General features: G+C 38.3%; 1 protein-coding gene across 1 annotated transcript; it reads right to left on the bottom strand.

Moving 5' to 3' along the window:
• Positions 1-514: 514 nt before the first annotated feature.
• On the bottom strand, positions 515-16,821 carry LOC145783078 (bone morphogenetic protein receptor type-1B-like). The gene is made up of 11 exons (XM_082594852.1): positions 16,633-16,821; positions 15,978-16,075; positions 14,944-15,070; positions 14,411-14,501; positions 8,448-8,700; positions 7,513-7,639; positions 6,492-6,644; positions 5,809-5,953; positions 5,106-5,290; positions 2,881-3,011; positions 515-2,321 (listed from the first exon to the last, which is right to left on the bottom strand). The coding sequence occupies exons 1-11, from the start codon at positions 16,748-16,750 to the stop codon at positions 2,040-2,042; spliced, it is 1,710 nt and encodes a 569-aa protein (XP_082450978.1). The 5' UTR covers positions 16,751-16,821; the 3' UTR covers positions 515-2,039.
• Between the last annotated feature and the right edge of the window lie 1,355 nt (positions 16,822-18,176).

The following is an 18,176-nucleotide window of genomic DNA, read 5'->3' as shown; positions in this document are numbered from 1 at the left end:
CAGACTGGAGAAATTACTGCACAGTGAAATGAAGGAATGTAAGAAATTCGCACAAAAACAAATAAATCATAATGATACGAACATTTTCCCGACCACTTGCTCCTAACAAAACACACAGAATGGGCTCACAAGCCAAGTCGCCGATACAGAAAAACATTACAACACACTAGCATGAGCAGTTGAACACCCAATTGTGTTTTTAGGAAGGTGAGTGACTTGTTTTCTGATGTTTAAGAAGACTAACTGATGATGAAGCAGTGAACACAAATGTCAGGATACCAGATGCCAAAGTATAGCTAATTATTATCCAATGGAATGAAAAACAGCCACAGGTTTGCAGCTGACACCAAATCATATATGAAGTTTAATAACACTCGAAATGCTTTCACTTTACAGCGCACATTGACAGAAAGCTGATTTGTGCAAATGAAACAGCAAATTAACCGACAGCAAAGTTTTGCAACGCAGTCTTGTTTCTATATTTTTGTGCGAACCATTTTGACGTTGATCATGACTGTGGAGAAGTTTTTCTGATCCTAACATCAAGTAAATGACGAATTTTTTATGATGTTAAACCACGACAGGTCATTGCAACATGGTTTTATAACACTTGCTGTTATTTTTTTTTTCTACTCGCGCAACTATCAAGTTATTATCAATACTTTAATAATGCGAGTGGGGAACACGGACAAAGAACTTAATCAAAAGTGTCCTGGATACGTTTTATTACTTGTGGGCAACGGTAAAATTGCATTTTATCGGAAAAAAGAAACAATGCCGCCTGGTTCAAGATCAGCGAGTTCAACAAATCCAGTCGAGTTACGAGAAAATGGTTATTCTCTTACCATGTGTGAGAGACCTTTACAACACAAAGCTTGTCTTTGCGTCTCATCTATGCAAAACTAGTGCGTAGTGAAGCAATCCGCACGAGATGTTCCACGCAGAGACAGTAAACACGGCAGGCGTTAGATGAACGAGAAAAAAACGTGAACGAAACTTTTTTAAAAACGTAAACATAAACGAGCAGTTAAGTCACAAGGATTTCTATGTCTCCAACACATTGAAGAATAAGCTGCAAAAACGAGAGAGATTGAGTTAAAAGGTTAACCCTGATCCCATAACATTGTGGGGTAAATCTGAAGCACATTGAAAAACTTTGAAACTTATTACTCAAGCCATTTTACACCAGAAAAGACGGCTACACGCTTTAGGCCTGATGCGCACACACAGGGTCTTTGCTGTGAATGAAGCAAGAAAGCCAGGCAATGTTGATGCGATTGCAATCGAAAAAAAGTCCTCAATTCCTTTGGAAATATTTCAATCATAACAAAGAAGTTTACACAGCATTCTTGACCGAGCAGTGGGCTCTCAACAAGACGCAAAAGTCAGAAGTAAATAAAGGTTAAAATAAACCTTTTTGGGTGAGGTAAATTCTTAACGTAGTCATGATACACTGTACCGCTCAGGTTCTGATGTGTTTTTTTAACATCAGATTAACGTTCTAAAGCATTTCATTGAGGTTAAGTTAAATAGCATGATAAAATGTAAAAATGCATTTCTTGAACGAGTCATCATTTTTTCTTCGTTTCGAAGCTCTCTGAATTGCTGATTCATTCATAACAGTAAACCAATCACGATCGAGTTTGTTAATATACGTCATTGACAACATGATTTGGAAATAAAAGAATAAAAATAGTAGTCTCAAAAAAAAAAAACATTTTACATCAAACATACCAAATTCTGACATAAAACAAGGTAGCTGCCAAGCTAGCAATCGGTCCTTTTCACGTTGTTTCGTCATCTACAGACGTTGAATCAACGAAAAAAATACAACTTTAGTTAACTGGATAGTAGACGATGTAACGTTTTGACTTTCTACCTTTCCTTCTCAGATCCCTTGCATCTACCTTCATGCGGATCTTGATGTGCAGTTTTCCAGACAGGAAAATCCGTCTTTTTTTACATTGATTCAACGACTACAGACGTTGAATCAATGTAAAAATGACGCATTTTTGTTGGATGGGTTTCGACAACTTTGCTCAAACAATAAAAGTCGGTTGCCGTTCCTCGTTGACCAACAATTCATGGGGCAAAATTAAATTGTCTTCGAGTTTGTTGGTTGAAATCGAATGGGAGCTTGCAGTGGACGACGCTGACGGTTTGCGATCGCTATCGGAACTGGAAGCGCTCATTTCCTGAGCTTTCTGGCTTCTGCCCTCATTGATTGCGTTGAATGTCTTTCGAACACGAAGCATGGACAATCGCGACTCGAATTTACTGACCCAGCATTCTTGCATGGTCGTGACATATGAATTCATCTCCTGTGCAAAAACAGTTTCTCATCATTACGCAATTCGGGATGACTTACTCAGTGTTGTTGACCTAAAGAGTATCAAACGTTAAATCAACATAAAAATGGCCAGATTTGCGACAAAACATGATTGTGCGAAGTTATTTACAACAAAGTATCGACTTCTGCATTTAGAGTTACAGGAGTGAAATTAGTTTCGATTTCAAAAGTTTATTTGCAATTCATAAAAAACATTTTAAAAACATGCGTAAAAATGCGTAGCCTATCCATTACAATAAACGTATAGTGACGGCAACTACTACCTTCATTCAATTTTTGTTCACAACAATTCGCATTTATGTTTAGTCAATCAGAAGTAAGAAAACACAACCGTCGATTACACTATAAGAACTACCAAACAAATCGATTAGTTATTAACAATCGTTGGAATTTGACGTCTTGGTTGGCATCTGCAAAATCAAACTCCCAGATAGCAAATCTGTCGTGCAGACGTTGAATCAATGTATAAAACGACTAATTTGCTATCTGGGCTGTTATTCTCCAAGCAACAATATCAACTTCTACCGCACCCGATGCACCGTCCATTCCGGCAATATCTCTGGTCGCATGTTTTCAATAATGACGACTTTTCGCATCTCGTCAAAGTCTGGATCGTTGCCGACGACGTCATAGTAGGGCTGGTGATATGCATCCACCACGCCTGCAAGAAGACGAATATTAGAAAGCTCTTTGTCATCAAGAAAAAGGCTCAGTCATGCTAAAAAAGCACGCGCAACGTCAGGAAATCATTATCATTCATTTGCATCATCTTTAGTTGGTTAGGCTTGGCGTTTGTAACAGCTAGCAGAGGCCTGCCATTATTTACAGGCCTTTCACCATGCTTCCCGGTGGATAGGTTCGATTTTACCTAGTTTCCTTGGTGTCTTTTCTCACCAATTATAGCCATCTCTTCTTTGATCTCTAAATTTTTCTTTCCTGAGCAGAACCCTTTTTTGCCATTACCTGGGTAAGATTACATATAATTCTACGTTGAAATCGAGGCCCACGATCACCGACTTTTTGGCAATTTCTGACCGTGTAGGTTGTTCGTGCAGATTCATGGAAGAAACCACAAAGGTAAAACACAAAACGGCGCCAGGACGACAAATATGCAAACCAGGTGAAGACAACAACCAAAATTTCTTTTAAATTCTTCTAAACTTCATGCGAAGAAATGTTTGTGAGCAATTCTGGTACAGCAGTACTGACCTCAGTCAGCAAATCAGCGAATTTTGTATTAATTCAACGTGTGCAGACGTTGAATCAATATGAGTGGGACATGCAATTCAAGAATTTTAAAAATTTATGTTAGCTGCTTCAGACGCGGCTACAGGGGCCTGTTTCCCGAAAGAGTGTTTAAAGTCTAAACGATGTTATTTATGCCCTAAGGCGGGTCTCGGTCATGTTTATTCATGCTAAAAAAATCATGTTGAGGCCAAAAGTCAAAGGCTAACAGACTATCTCCATCAGAAACATTTTTACCTAATTCAACGTCTGTCCATGTTAAATTAATGCAAAAAGTACCGATTTTATGGCTGGGTTGAGGTGTGGTCCCCATCCCAATAAAACAACCTTCCTGTTAGAGCGTTTGAAGAACCATGAAAGTTAACGCAGCAGTAACGCGTGAGCCACTTGAACAAATGGCTCGTAATCCAGAAAACAAAATTTGTGATTTTTACATTGATTCAACGTCTGCAGACCTTGAATCAATGTAAAAATCACAAATTTTGTTGTCTGGGAAGTTTCATCAAATACACAAACATGGTTGAAGTAATTATTTTCTTTAACCACCAGTTGAACAAACACTTTCTAATGTTAATATTACGTAACTTACATAGCAAGATAACTGTTTTATAAAGCATTCAGTTAGGATTTAACTCTAAAGGTTATGATGGATAACTCAGTCACAGTATCCAATCAAAAGTGAGATATCGATTTTAACTCGTTCGATTTGTTGGCTTAAGTGCTCTTAAAATGAGCAATAATGTGGCCTCCTTCTACTGTTTCAACGTAAATTAAAATCCAAATGACGACGGAATTGCGGTTGTTGTTTAAATGCCATTTTGTAATTTTACTGTATCGATTTTTATGAAAAGTTGAAATAACAGGTTTTGAGTTAAAATATCAATACAATAATTTTGTTGAATTTTATCACTGAGGACGAAAGCAATGCAATTTTCGAAACGCCTGACAAACAATCAGTTTAAGTTTCTTTATTTCGGCTTTTTACATTCCTTCTAAAGTAAGTTCTATCGTTCTTTTTGATTCAAATTGAAAAAAAACAAACTTTCATAACAAATGCTGTCTGACTTCACAGATCCAGTCAAGCAGTGCAGACTACAGACTTGCAAAGAAAAATTTAACGTAAAAAGCGTCAAAACGTTTAAAAAAAACGGCGATAAAAGCGAGTTTCCGATAACAACGTCTATTTCACCTATCTAACTCCAACTGTTAGTGGTATGATCGAATGTTCAAACTGCGATGACTGAGCAAAAGATAGGTGCATTTCACTCAGTTCGCAAAATTGAGCACTTTTACACTGTTTAAACGTCTATAAACGGGCTCACCACTGCTGAAAGATTACATTCTTTTTCCTATCACTTCATCACTTTGTATACTCGGGTAGCAAAAAGTTGCCGTTTTTAGGTAAAAACGATGCCAAAAAGAAAGTTTTTGCTAGCTTCATTGGCCACATGGCATGTTAATTGATGTTAAAAAAACGTCATTTTCGCAAGTATTCAACAACAAAATGTACCTTTTACAACTGTACGATTGGCGATCTCCCACATCACTAAAGCGAAGCTGTACACGTCAGATGCCTTGTAAGCGGCGAAAGAGTCGGGGTGGTAACTTTTGGTGATCACTTCGGGCGCCATGTAACGTTTAGTGCCCTGCCTTCGCGAACGTTCGTACGATCCGAGATCCACTTTGCCGTCAAGTCTGTTAAAAAAAAATGCCGTCGAGAGGTATCGAACCGACATCTACAAGTTTAAAGGCGGGGACGTTAACTGTAAGGCTAATGAGCCATATTAAGATCAATGAGGTGCTGGGTTAGGGTTGTAAGAATATCCTTTTCTTGCAAGAACCATACCTGGATAAATGGAAAGAGATATGTATGAACGCCTAAGCCAGGAACAGACATGGTACACAAAGGAGTTCAATGAGCTGTACATTTGTATGTAAACAATGATTGTTTCCTTAAATCGCAAGCAAATCATGAGATATTCTAGCATTAGCTATATTTTGCGTTGGTACCATAGCAGAGGTAAAAACGGGCGTTTGGTCTGCAGGTAAAGTGATTGACAAACTGGTTAATGATTACTTCCCATGCGGTTACTTTATCAATATGAAGATTGCTACTGTACATTACTGCATTCAGTTGTGTTGACTTTCATAGATTAGCAACGGAAAATGCTATCTAAAAAGTCAACAGCCGATGATAAAGTAATGAGGCAAACCTGGAGTATCGGACAGCCAGCCCCATGTCGGCAATGCAACACTGGCCATCTCGCTTCACCAAGATATTCTTCGATTTGACGTCACGATGAGCGATGGCGGGCTTTCCCTGAGTTCCGGTGATCTCCGTATGCAGGTGGGCGAGACCTGGGTAACACCACTTGTTTAGAACTGAATTTTTTCAAAGCGCAATTGAATATTTCCATTTGTAAGGTATATACAGTATACTGTACAAAGCTCTTGACATATTATTAAAAAAAAATATCACGAAAAAAAAGGATGAAGAGCACTGGAGGGTAATGATCAGCGATTACCTTATTGGTTAGTATGGCCGCTTCTTTTGAGGTAAGTTCTTCAGGGGAAAGTATTTTTTATCGATCAGCAGAATCTTATATTTAAGTCACATACTACAGTAGAAAAGTTGCAAAAGCATACAGTCCGTGAATCACAGTTTATCTTGATGCGATGCTTGCACTGGTGCGAGTTATGAAAATCTAGCCTCCCAGTGAGGATAAATTGCTATTTTTAAATCGTTTTGACGTCGCTAGACGTTAACATTATGTAAAAAGAGGTGACATTTTCCAGCAGGGTAACAAGTACGGCCAACTGATAGGATTAAACTTCAAGCAGAAATTTTCTCACTAAAAGAATCACATATTTCCTCAAGCAATCGAATGACATTTACCGCAGCAAGCCGTGTAGGCCAGCTTGATGGCTTCCGATACGTCCAGCACCTTGGTTTGCAGGTAATCGAAAAGAGACCCTCGCTCGTGGTATTCAGTTATCAGGTACATTTGTGTCCAGGAACTGGGAGCGGATATGTCAGCGGCAATGAAACCTAGGGGCAAATATGGTTGTGTGAGAATGTCGTCAGCAAAGCTTAGACATATTTTTAATGAAGACGAAGATCGTAATGTAAAAGTTCCTTTAAAAAAATCAATCCTCATGAGATGTATCCCAGTGAGCAAAATCGTTTTTAACACTGATTTAACGTCTGCAATGATGTAGAAAAGTCTGATTTGCTGTCTGTGACACTCGTATGGCATTTGATCAAACCAGAAAGATTCAAAATTGTAAGCGCACAAATCGATTTCACAGTCAGCAAAACTTGCATCGTTCCAACGTGGCAAAAAAAATAAAATTGCAGTTTGGGTTGTCTGATATCTAAAATTGCATAAGAATAACGTTGAAGAGACTCCGAATAGCGAAGGTTTCATATAACAAATATAGTTTTTGAACCACTTTTGAAAAAGCATTTAAGACTGTCCAGCAGACAGTCTCCATGAATAATTAGTATAATTGCTGAGTGTGGAGCCACGGTTGAATAAAATCGAAAGTTAATAAGGAACAAACACTACAGTTAGAAGCTCACAGGATGCAACCTGACAAGGTGCAATTTGGTTTTTGATATTATTTCTATCACACCAATCACGTTAGACAGGGTCACTACAGCTTTTAAATTGATTCAATGTCTTCAGACGTAGAAAATGATGAACTTTCTGGCTGCGAAACAAACATACAAAGTTTTCAAGTCACAAAACATGCTGGTACACTAAAAAAAAAAGTACGTAACAATGTACGAAATAGAGTGTCTAAGTTGAATTAGAAGTAATTGCTGATGATGAACCCACAATCCTGTTATTATTCAATCACGATAACACGTAGGCGACCACAGCGAACACAAAGGTTTCAAGTATTTTTCTCACCCAAGATATTCTCATGCCGCAGCATCACTGTTTGATAGATCTCGGTTTCGCGACGCCAGCTATCCTCGTCTGTTGTATTGAATATTTTCAGAGCGACATTTTCGTCCCGCCATTTTCCAAGCATCACCTTTCAGGACATAGCAGTTCAGAGCCAAACAAACCAGACAGCAAATCAATCGTTTTTTACATTGATTTGTTGTCTGGGAAGATGTTTGAAACTCTTAAGCGACTTTAACACAACTCGATTGCAGATGACACATAAATTTGTCATGAGTACAATGCCAGGAGAATGTAAGCAACCCTTCACAGTTCACAGGTGTAAGAGGCTAACACAAGTCAATGGCCACATACGTCTTTCTGTCAGTTTTGGTTTTCGAAGGTGAACCAAGTAAAGCAGTACAGCCATTGTTACTCATTAAAATTTAAATAAACTGATAATGTCACTTAAGAAATTGAAACATAAGAAAGTTTTCAATGAACAGCTTAAGATCCCGCGTACTCATACACAAAATTACAGAAGTGAAAAGCCAATGCGACCAATGTGAAATAAGAACCACAATTTCAAGCGTAGTGCGATTATGCCATTTCGCCCATAGATCCAGTTTGACATGTCATAAGCTGGTAGCGAGGCGCCGCTCTGGCAAAGCGGTGAAAGAATTGGCCAAATACGTCGCAGGAGAAGTGCCTTTTCGACGTCAATTGAAAAGTATGCTTCGAAAAAATAACAATAGCTGTAGCAGTAGAGCTTTGAGCCGCCAATACGGCTACACGATTGAGCTTTATATAAACGTTGATTTTTTTCTTGACATATTGATCGATTGTATGCACGCGGTTTATTAAAACAACGTTAAAAAGATCTGTATAGTTTGATAAATACACCAGATCTCAGTGTGGTATAGGTAGAAATGATTTTAAAACATAGAACAAATGCTAACCGTTCCGTATCGTCCGCAGCCAATCTCGCGTATGATTTCGATTTGTTTCGAGATTGTTCTCTGGGCGAGAAGTGGCATCCCGGAACCAGAAGATGTACCAGCGAGTGATGACCACTCATCCAACATGTCACCGATTCCTCTGTGTCTTCCGGCTCCTCTACAATGTCTGGGATCTCCGTAAATCTCGGGGCAACCGACGCGTTCATTTTCATCCTCGATTTGACGTTTTCTTTTCCTTTCTCTTTGTTTCGTCCTGAAAGTGGAACATTTTGATCAGACAATTGTCAGTTGAAAAGATGATAAATCTTGGAGACATACAACAATAACTTCATCGCACAAGCAACACGCTTTCAACTGAAATAATTAACGTGACTCATAACATCCCAGAGAGCAAATCAGTCCATTTTTTACATCGATTTAACGTCTACAGACGTTGAATCAATGTCAAAATCGACAAACTTGCAGTCTGGGGTGTAGCAACGTATATCTTCCCAGCAAGCAAAATTGTTTAATTGTAAAAAGGAACCATTCCTACCTCGGCTATCAAAATTGATCCCTTTTCCATTGATTTAACGTCTGCATGCGTTGAAACATTGTAAAAAGGTTCAATGTTACTAGCTGAAGCAAGACGGGGGTGACAAAAATCTTGCTCTTTGTCTTGTCGTTTTTCAACATTCAATGATGAAAACGTCATTCTTAAAAGTAAACCAAGAATACAATACACAGCAAAGTTAATGGTATGACTGGGTTCAGTCGTTTTCATACGATCTCACCAATTGTAACCTAAGAACGCTTTTAAGTGATTTTAAGCGATTGGTAAACAAGAAGTGAAGTTAACATGGGCGTGAATTAACAAAAGACACCAAATTAAGATGGTGTGAAACCTATTGTCTAACTAAACTACCAAATGGACAGTTTGCGACGACACTCTTGTTTGGACGAAACAACATGAATACAGAGCCACACCAAAAAGCTGTTTGAATGAAACCAATCCTTGTTAAAAGCAAAATTACATTTTTCTATCATTTGACGTTTGGGAAGATTGACTTGATGTGCGAGCGCTTGGGGTTACAAAAAAGTAGCTGAGTTCCTATCACTTTTAATGACGCAGGAAAAGAAACATTTTAATGGGTTCTTGTGTAGATGTGCACCTGTGTGACCACCTGTGCTGCTCTGAGAAGATAATTTGCTGATGACTAAACATACAATTGATGTTACATTACATATGAAAGCATCTACACTTCACTGGACAAAGTCACCCTTAGCCTAGGTTTTATTAGAAAATTCTATCATTTTTTTGGAATGAAAGAAAACCATTCGAAAAACTTGAATGTGCTAATTCAAGATCCTTTGTCAAAATTTCGCATTACAAGTCGAACACCTGCAAGAGGCATTGTTTGCGGAAGCACGTGAGTTTTCGCATCTAAATGACAGTCGTTGTGAGTCTGGAAACTGACAATGACAAGGCATCCAAAAGATTCCATCTTTTTTCATTAGTTAAACGTTTCTAGAGGAGAAAGCTACTGAAAATTACATGCAGTGGAAGCCCATGCAATTAGAATAGATGTTGACTCAAGCAACAACTCAAAATAAGCTCCATGTTTGTCAGCCGCGGGCGTAATACCACACTGAGTTCCTTCAATATTTTACGTTGTTCAAATGTTTGATAGCGTTGAGATTGAACAAGGCATCTTCAAGTCAATATTCGTTTCCCCAAGATAAAAATCTAATACTTGCAAAAACCTTTCTGATTTATACCATTTACAGCCCTACCCCTTGATAAAAGACTAAGCGCCTCAGTGGCAATACATGCCATGCACAAAAAGCAGTTTATAAGATGAATTAAACTTCATAGCGTGCACACAAGCACAAATCACAAGGCAAAACCAACCATATAGGTATACAATATACATAAGGTCCATGCCTACAAAGTTTTGGTAACCCTGGGGTGTACATTGTAGTACAGTATAAAATCAGCGACAAGCACTGCTCTAGGGTCTCTAAGCCTATTCAAGTGGCCTAAATAATAACCTGATAGGTTTCAATGGTCAAAGACCTCCATCAATTCGTAATCATACCAACCAGAAACGATAATTGTCCTGATGAACACCCAAGCTTTTCAGTAATTGCACCAACATACGATCGACTAATTGCAAGGGCTGAATTAGAAATTAACAAATTTACTTGAAAGTATAATATTTGTAAATCTTCTGTCAAGTGCGGTACAATTAAGCTCTTCCACCGCTTTTTATTCGACGTGGTCATGGAGAAGATTATCGCTAATGTTCGGATCCGTTGAACTGTTCGCTTCAACCCAAAAGCAGCACTTCAAACAAATTAACCACAATTTACCAATTGATCACTTTTCTATTTCGGTGCAATCGTTTTAATCTCAGGTAAAAAATCCAGTCCTTTTCACATTTATTCAACGTTTGTATACGTTGAATCAATGCAAAATGACGAATTTTGTGATAGGGATGCTTCTCCGACCAAGGTCAAAGACTTGTTTGTCATTACAAAAGGAGACGTTCTGTAAAATGTTGTAAGTTTAATCCGACTTGATTATACCGACAGTGATATAACAATAAGCCAAGAGCTTGACCAAGTTGAGGTAATGAGTCAGAATAGCAATTATAACATTACTCGTGAAAGTGTAGTAGGCATGGTGGTCCATCCTGACCGACAAAATTGCCTTTGATTAATAGCACCAACGTGGCTACGCGTTGAAACTGCAGTTTATAAAGGAAAACTATATTCTCACGCAAAGCATTGCAATTCATAAAACAGGTAGTAGCCGTCTTACAAAGTAACATTCGAAAACGTTAAACAGGTGCAGTGATCCTGCTAACCTTGACGATACAACGAAAGCGATTTTATGTTATATAATCACTTTACTAGAATATTGCGTTGGATTTAAGTCGAGTTGAAAAACGCTTCCTATACTTGGTCTGGTGCCCAAAATTTGCTTTTTGCATTGCTTCGACAATTTGTGTTGTGAGACGTTTTAGCGTGGAATTTGTCCTCTGCATTGCTAAGCCTCTGATGACATGGGTCAATGTATAACATCAAACCAATCAGGCCAGCACAGCATCAGTAAATTTTAAGGTGTTTGTGAATTACGAAAACCACATTCAGGTTCTTGCTACTTAAAAGGCTACACCAAAAAAGCAAAACAAACAGGAGTGCAATGATTGGCAGCTCAATTACGGCGCAAGTTTGCAGCTACACACCACGTCCTTTGTATACAAACACCGTGACAAGGTAGTCACCGACTTATACTGAAGAATCTATGTTTTGTGGTTACGTAATTAAGTATTGCTTGACAAAACTAAAGGTTTTCCTTTCGTAGTTTCCATTTCCTGTAAGGGGCTTCTAAAGGGTCTGCTACTATTCGGTGAGTCCGATTGGGTGAGTTCCTAACCTCTAACCCCTAACCTTAAAACGGCAATGATAATTAGGCTACGGTACTCAATAATTAAAAAAAAAAAATTGAAAAAATCACCGAATAGGGATTGGACTCACCGAAACGGGCCATTCCGCTTCCAAACGTACAGTTCTGGAGAGGTGAGCCAGAGCTGAAAGCTAGAAATTGTTTAGTAAATCATGGGCCAATAGACACAAGTGAAGTCACCCAAGGCGATCATTAGGTGAAGGATAAGGGATAACGCGCAAATCCTGCTCTAAGACAACTTGGAACAACCACGCCTTCAACCATCCATACCATGCCACCTCAACCACGGAATGGCCCGTTTCGGCGAGTCCGATTCGGCGAGTCCGATTCGACTAGTCCGATTCGGCGAGTTCCCTATTCGGCGAGAGCCTTTTTCGGCGAGTGCCCTATTCGGCGAGTTTTTGAAATTTTTAAAATGAAATTATTGGGTACCGTAGCCTAATTACAATTGCCGTTTTTACATCGTTTTAACATCGCTAAACGTTTAAATCGTGCAGAAAGGAATAAAAATAAAATGTTTGAACTATTAAATTAAAATTCGTCATGTCAGTTCAGTTATTTTTATTTTTGACCATCATATCAAAAACAATACACGTCAACATAGCAAAGGTCGAGAAAAAGGTAGAAGCGACAAAACGCGAAGTTAAAACGTGCTTGTGACCGAAGTAAGTTATTGAGTTGAAAGAAATTTGGCACGGTCGCAACACCTTCAGAAAAATTTAAGATATGAAGGGAAAATAAAACAAAGACAATGTTACAAAAAAAATCATGTTTATGTCTATAAGTTAGTACTTTTGAATAGTTAAAATGATTAGTTTGGATCAACAAATGTGTGACCTACAGCTTAGATTGAAAGGAAATTATCGGGTACCGTAGCCTAGTTATCCCGACCAGCAAAAATTTGTTCCAAGAACCCAGTTAGCCTAACAGTTCATTTTTACATTGTAGTAACAGAATAAAAAGGCTAACCAAATGTGTGGCCTATCGTTTTAAGGTCGCTAAACGTTGAAATCGTGTAGAAAAGAGAACTTTGCTGACTAGGATACGTTGAAACTGAAAAACATTCACAGAAGCCCTACGATACGTTGCATTTTTAAGATAATGTATTCAGACGTTGAATCAATGTACAAATGAAATGTTATGCTAAATGGGTTCTTGGAACAATTCGAAAGGCTTCTGTGAATGTTTCTCAGCTTCAACGTATCCTAGTCAGCAAAGTTCTCTTTTCTACACGATTTCAACATTTAGCGACGTTAAAACGATGTAAAAACGGCAATTTTTGCTGGTCGGGATAACTGGGCTACGGCATCCGATAATTTCCTTTAACAAATTTCAAAAACTCGCCGAATAGGGCACTCGCCGAAAAAGGCTCTCGCCGAATAGGGAACTCGCCGAATCGGACTAGTCGAATCGGACTCGCCGAATCGGACTCGCCGAATAGTAGCAGACCCCCTCAACCACGGGGTCACTCATCACAGAATATGCCAGAAAATTCCCTCCTTGACGCCGACCATAAGAGATTATGTCGAAAGAGCAGATAACTCAATGTTTGAACATGAGCGGACGGAATCTTCTGTGTTAAGGATTCAGAAAATGAAGCAAAGATTCAGAAGCAAACGAAGTAACTTCAAGGGTTTTCAAACCATGCAAGGACAATGTGATGCCAAAGAAAAAAACATCTTTTAAAATCAAAGCGCTCTTGAGAAACAGGGTAGACAAATAGAAAGAGAATGCAAAACCGGAAAGGCGTATGTCAATGTACAATTCCACCTCCGCTCTCACACACGTTAATCATTACTTAGCCTTCTGCTAAATGTCAAAAGAAATCACTTCAATAGACAAAGGGTGACTAATATCACAAATCCTTTCCTTAAATTTCACCACGTGGTAGTCTAAGTCCCGTTGCTGCACAACGTAGAAAAAAGTTTCATCTTTACAAAGAGAAATTATCGGAACGCTCAACAGATCTACAATCTACATGATGTTGAACACAATTTTTTAACAATGTTGGGTTATAATTTTTTTCTGTGCATGTGCATTCGATGGTAGTGCCTAATGCTGTCAGTTTTTCATGGACCCTCACGACTGATGTCAACTAAATTGTTCATGATGTAAAAGAGCCAATGTTGCTTTGAGGTTATCAGCGGGTACCTTAGCAATTTTCTAACCGGCATGGTATAAAAACAACGTCATAAATAGCAGCAGTGCAGGACAACGAAAGAATATTTTTATATTAAATTTTGCGCTAACAAAACAGTTCAAGCAATGCAGGGAAGCATTATCTGCACGTTGTGAAATAACATGCTGACATTGCCATCAACAAATTTAATATCGAATGTAGTTGTTAGAAGAGAAAGACGAACGCAATTGCACATCTTGAAACAAAACGAACAAAATTGCGACAATGAAAACATTTTCAGAACAAATTGAAAGATTTGTGTAAATTTTTCGACACAAGGTCATTTAAAATTTTTGTATCGTGCATGAGATTAAGCAAATGCTGTCTACTTACACGCAGCAGTAGGCGGTAATGACGGTTCCAAATATGAGCACCAGTATTGCGACTGTGAAAACAATTACAATCTGGATGGTCTGTTGTTGCCCTGGAAAATAATTCAGTTGGTAAAAACAGATAACTTGCAGGAAACAACTTTATTCTACATTTTAATAGATATCTCGGTAACGGGGACATCACCGGATTAAAACTGGACTACTACTACAACTACTACATACAAGATGTAAAAGTCTGAGAATTTTAAAGCTGCAAAAATCAACAGAAATTAAATATCTCCTAACACAGGCCAAGAAGTGTATATTAACTTATGTATTGATAACATGTACACTATACAGCATACTAAATGGGTGAGATGATGTGTGATATTGTGTTTTCTTCAATTCTAGGACTGGCGTCGAACTTGAAATGCCAAATAGGGTTCGAAATACTTTTATTTGATACGATTCATATTCTTCACCTCGATATGCATGCTCTAATCTAAGATTGTTGTGGTAGCACAAGCAACATTTTCAAGGAGGCTACAACCATACCGTCGTTTTCACCAGGAGCTGGAGTGGGTGATGAAGGAAGACGAACATCGAGGTAGTCATTGCATAGAGTTACGTTGTTGCAACATTTCAGCTCAGTCGGTGAATAAAAGTCTGGATCTGCCAGATTCTGCACAAATAGAAAACAATAGATTGATTCTACGATGGACATTAAGTGGCAGGTTATAAAAGTTGTTTAAATATCAACGAAGGATGCCACTTGCCACGGTAATAGGATTTTACTATACCACCTCGTATATCACTTGTCGAGTCATAAACATATATATAACTAAAATTAAGGCTGAAAGAGGTTGGTTAATTAATAGACAGGAATGCGACCTCGTAGGCTGCAATGAAACCATCACTCTATTTCCACTAGCAGAACAACCAATTGTGAAACTTAAGCCGAGATGAAAAAACCAATAAACTGTGATGTACAAATACAGAAACGAATCTTTGAGATGAAAATAAAGTGTTCAGGTTGACTGACAGTTGACACACATGAAAACAATTGACAATTAAGCCAATGACATTGCATGATCGTAGGTTAGTAGTCGATGCATACAAGAGGCAAGAATCACAGCTCATCAACGAGTGTAAATGTTCCGTGACTGCAGAAAAGCTACATACTACAAGTAACTTATACTTCTGAAGACGTTGAATTTTGTATTAAAAAAAGTCAAAATTTCACACATAGTTCTTAAACCAGTTTTGAAAAATCAAAAACCCTGAAAAAAAACTTCAAATATGAGAAAAAACTTCAAAAAATCAAAAACCCTGAGCACAGCAAACAAGAGTTTTTCACAACCTCCCACTTGCATGCATCTGCAAGTAGTGCTCGTCCTTTAAGCCCTTAAAGCTAAAATCTGGCGCTTTTAAGCTTGAGTCTTGGCTTTATTTCTTCTTGTATCGAAACATTCGAAACCATGTTGCGGTAGTGTGGCGTTCCCACCCTAAAAATATTCTAAATCTGGTCCTATTCCCCAAGAAGTGTTACGAAAAATAAATACGCCAGCAATGATGAGTTAAAGTCTTACGTTGCACTGATCGATGTACTCCTTTTGGGAGCCCAAGCATCCCGCTCGCACCTCAGTCTCTCCATCCTCGTTTATTTCAATGGATTTGAAGCATTTTCCTGCAAAGAATGCAAAAACAACGTTAAGCAACGTATTTGGAAGTAACTTTTGATTATTTGCACTTGGCGTTGGTAATCCATATTGATCTATTTACAGGCATAACATCACTGCATAGCCGAGTGGTGAGAACCCTTGAACGGCAATCGAAAGGGCGCCGGTTCGACACCGCTCGAGAGCATGCGGCTGTGTCTGTGGCAGGACACTTAAACTAAAGGCACGCCTGAAGGTGTACACGAAGATTGGCTTCCTTGCCTTCCCGTCCACTTAATCTAAATCTTCAACCACCGGGTGTAAGCCTGGATACGACAAACAAAAAACTGCATGGACACCAAGAAGACAGATCAAAGTATTTCAGACCGAATTTTTTTGGATAACTTTTCACATCAGTTCAAAGATATAAAATTATTCAAGGCAAAAACAAAAAATAGTTTTAAAAAAAAACGTCATAAAGCACAACTGCATAGTTTTATGACGGAGTAGAAGTAAAACAGAAGACAAATACGTTGAAATAGCGTGCTTTAAAACTGTATTAGAACACCATTTCAATGGCAGTTACCTAATTCAGCCAGCAGACATGTCGAATTGTCTTTGCCATCAGGACAGACATTCAGGCATCTGCAGAAGATAGCTCCTGTTGGAATTGAAGGATTGTCTAATAGGCTTGAGTCGTCCATTTTTTTAATCAAATTTTACTGCCATGCTTAATATTCCTAATACACTTAACCTATTAAATTTCTAATTAGCTTATGCTAAAAATTGAAAGAAAATAATGGTCAAAATGCACGTACTGCATTGCCACGCAAATGCAACGTATTATTACATTTCTTTGATATAGTTATTCATTGACCTCAGGTTTAGATTTAAGTGAAGTTTAGACAAAGCGGTACGCCTAAGAAGCAGTGCCACAATAGGACAATAATTACTCCGACGCCAGAAAGGCGCTCAAAACTGTTCTAATTGAATAGAATTAAACATTTGATTTCACATCCAGTTGTTATGGGAGACATGTAAAATCAATCAAAATTCATCCAAGAACTAATCTAACGACCTGTTCTTTTTCTACATTCTGCAGTCGTCGAATTAATGTAAAAAGACTGAATTGCCAGTTGCCGCAAACTCAGCTAGCAAATTTTCCTTTAAAATGACGGATTTACTGGCTAGGACGCTAGGTGGGTCATTAGTACAAGTACAGCAAGGGTAGCTAATGATAAATGTTGGAATAAAGTGATTTGAAAATCGACCATTAGTTATTTTTGTCTATCCATCATAAACAATCAGTCTTCGTTGAAGTTTTTCCTCGATCCTTATGAAGTCAAGGTAAATAAATTGTTTTCTTGACGCAGGTCCAAGGGCTTGTCTGAACAGCATGCGTGTTCAGCTTGAAAAAAAAGAAAGAGTAGACATTTTCACTTTGGCAAGCTTTTTCACCAGATCCCTTCAACCTCAGCCTCTGCAACATTACAACCACATTTTGTCTAGCCTGCATTTGAGTATGTAATAAATCAAAAGCATTAGGTACGGTTTATTTTTCTCAATTACCCTTCGCTCACCCCTGGAAATAAAAACTTTATTTCTATTCCGCCGATGATCCCTGGTTTCGAGACCTCCACCCAATTTTTTATCAATTCAAACCTGGCACGTATCATAAGGTTTTTACACTGGTAATTTTCATTTCGAGGTATGTCGTCTATATGTCTGTCTTCATCATGCAGTTTAAGATTAGTAAGTTGGTTACATGAGATAAACACTCGCAATTAAATCTCGATAGAAAACACGCAGATTGATCTATGCTTAGTTGCTCACCATTGCCATCACTCTAAATCGCCTTTTTGCAAAACAATAAAAATTAAACGAGTTTCGTCATACTACCAAAGCAATGCGGAAGATAGTTGACTCTAATGACAAATCAGACCTTTCTGCGACATCTGCAATCAAACGTTAATTCGTGGAAAAAACTAAAGATTTTAGATTTTGTTGCCATGTAGGACCCCAAACTAAAGTCTGGGAACATTGAAACGATTTGATAAAAGTAAAAGACAACTGTTGGAGATGAGGTGCAACCTTTTTGCAGTGTAGGTCAGATATCCTCAACAAAGCTCC

The sequence above is a fragment of the Aplidium turbinatum genome, chromosome 14, assembly GCF_918807975.1.
Source record: "Aplidium turbinatum chromosome 14, kaAplTurb1.1, whole genome shotgun sequence".
Classification (NCBI taxonomy): domain Eukaryota; kingdom Metazoa; phylum Chordata; class Ascidiacea; order Aplousobranchia; family Polyclinidae; genus Aplidium; species Aplidium turbinatum.
Note: the sequence above shows the minus strand (reverse complement) of the source record. Positions and strands in the feature narration are given on the sequence as shown.

Bases quoted from the DNA above. Each gene is read 5' to 3' on its own strand.
- LOC145783078 (XM_082594852.1), bottom strand. From the start codon at position 16,750: ATGGACGACTCAAGCCTATTAGACAATCCTTCAATTCCAACAGGAGCT. The intron at 6,645-7,512 runs GTGAGAAAAATA...ATTTGCCCCTAG, and splicing joins GCGGCATGAGAATATCTTGG to GTTTCATTGCCGCTGACATA. The intron at 5,291-5,808 runs GTTTGCCTCATT...TTTTTTTAACAG, and splicing joins CTGGCTGTCCGATACTCCAG to ACTTGACGGCAAAGTGGATC.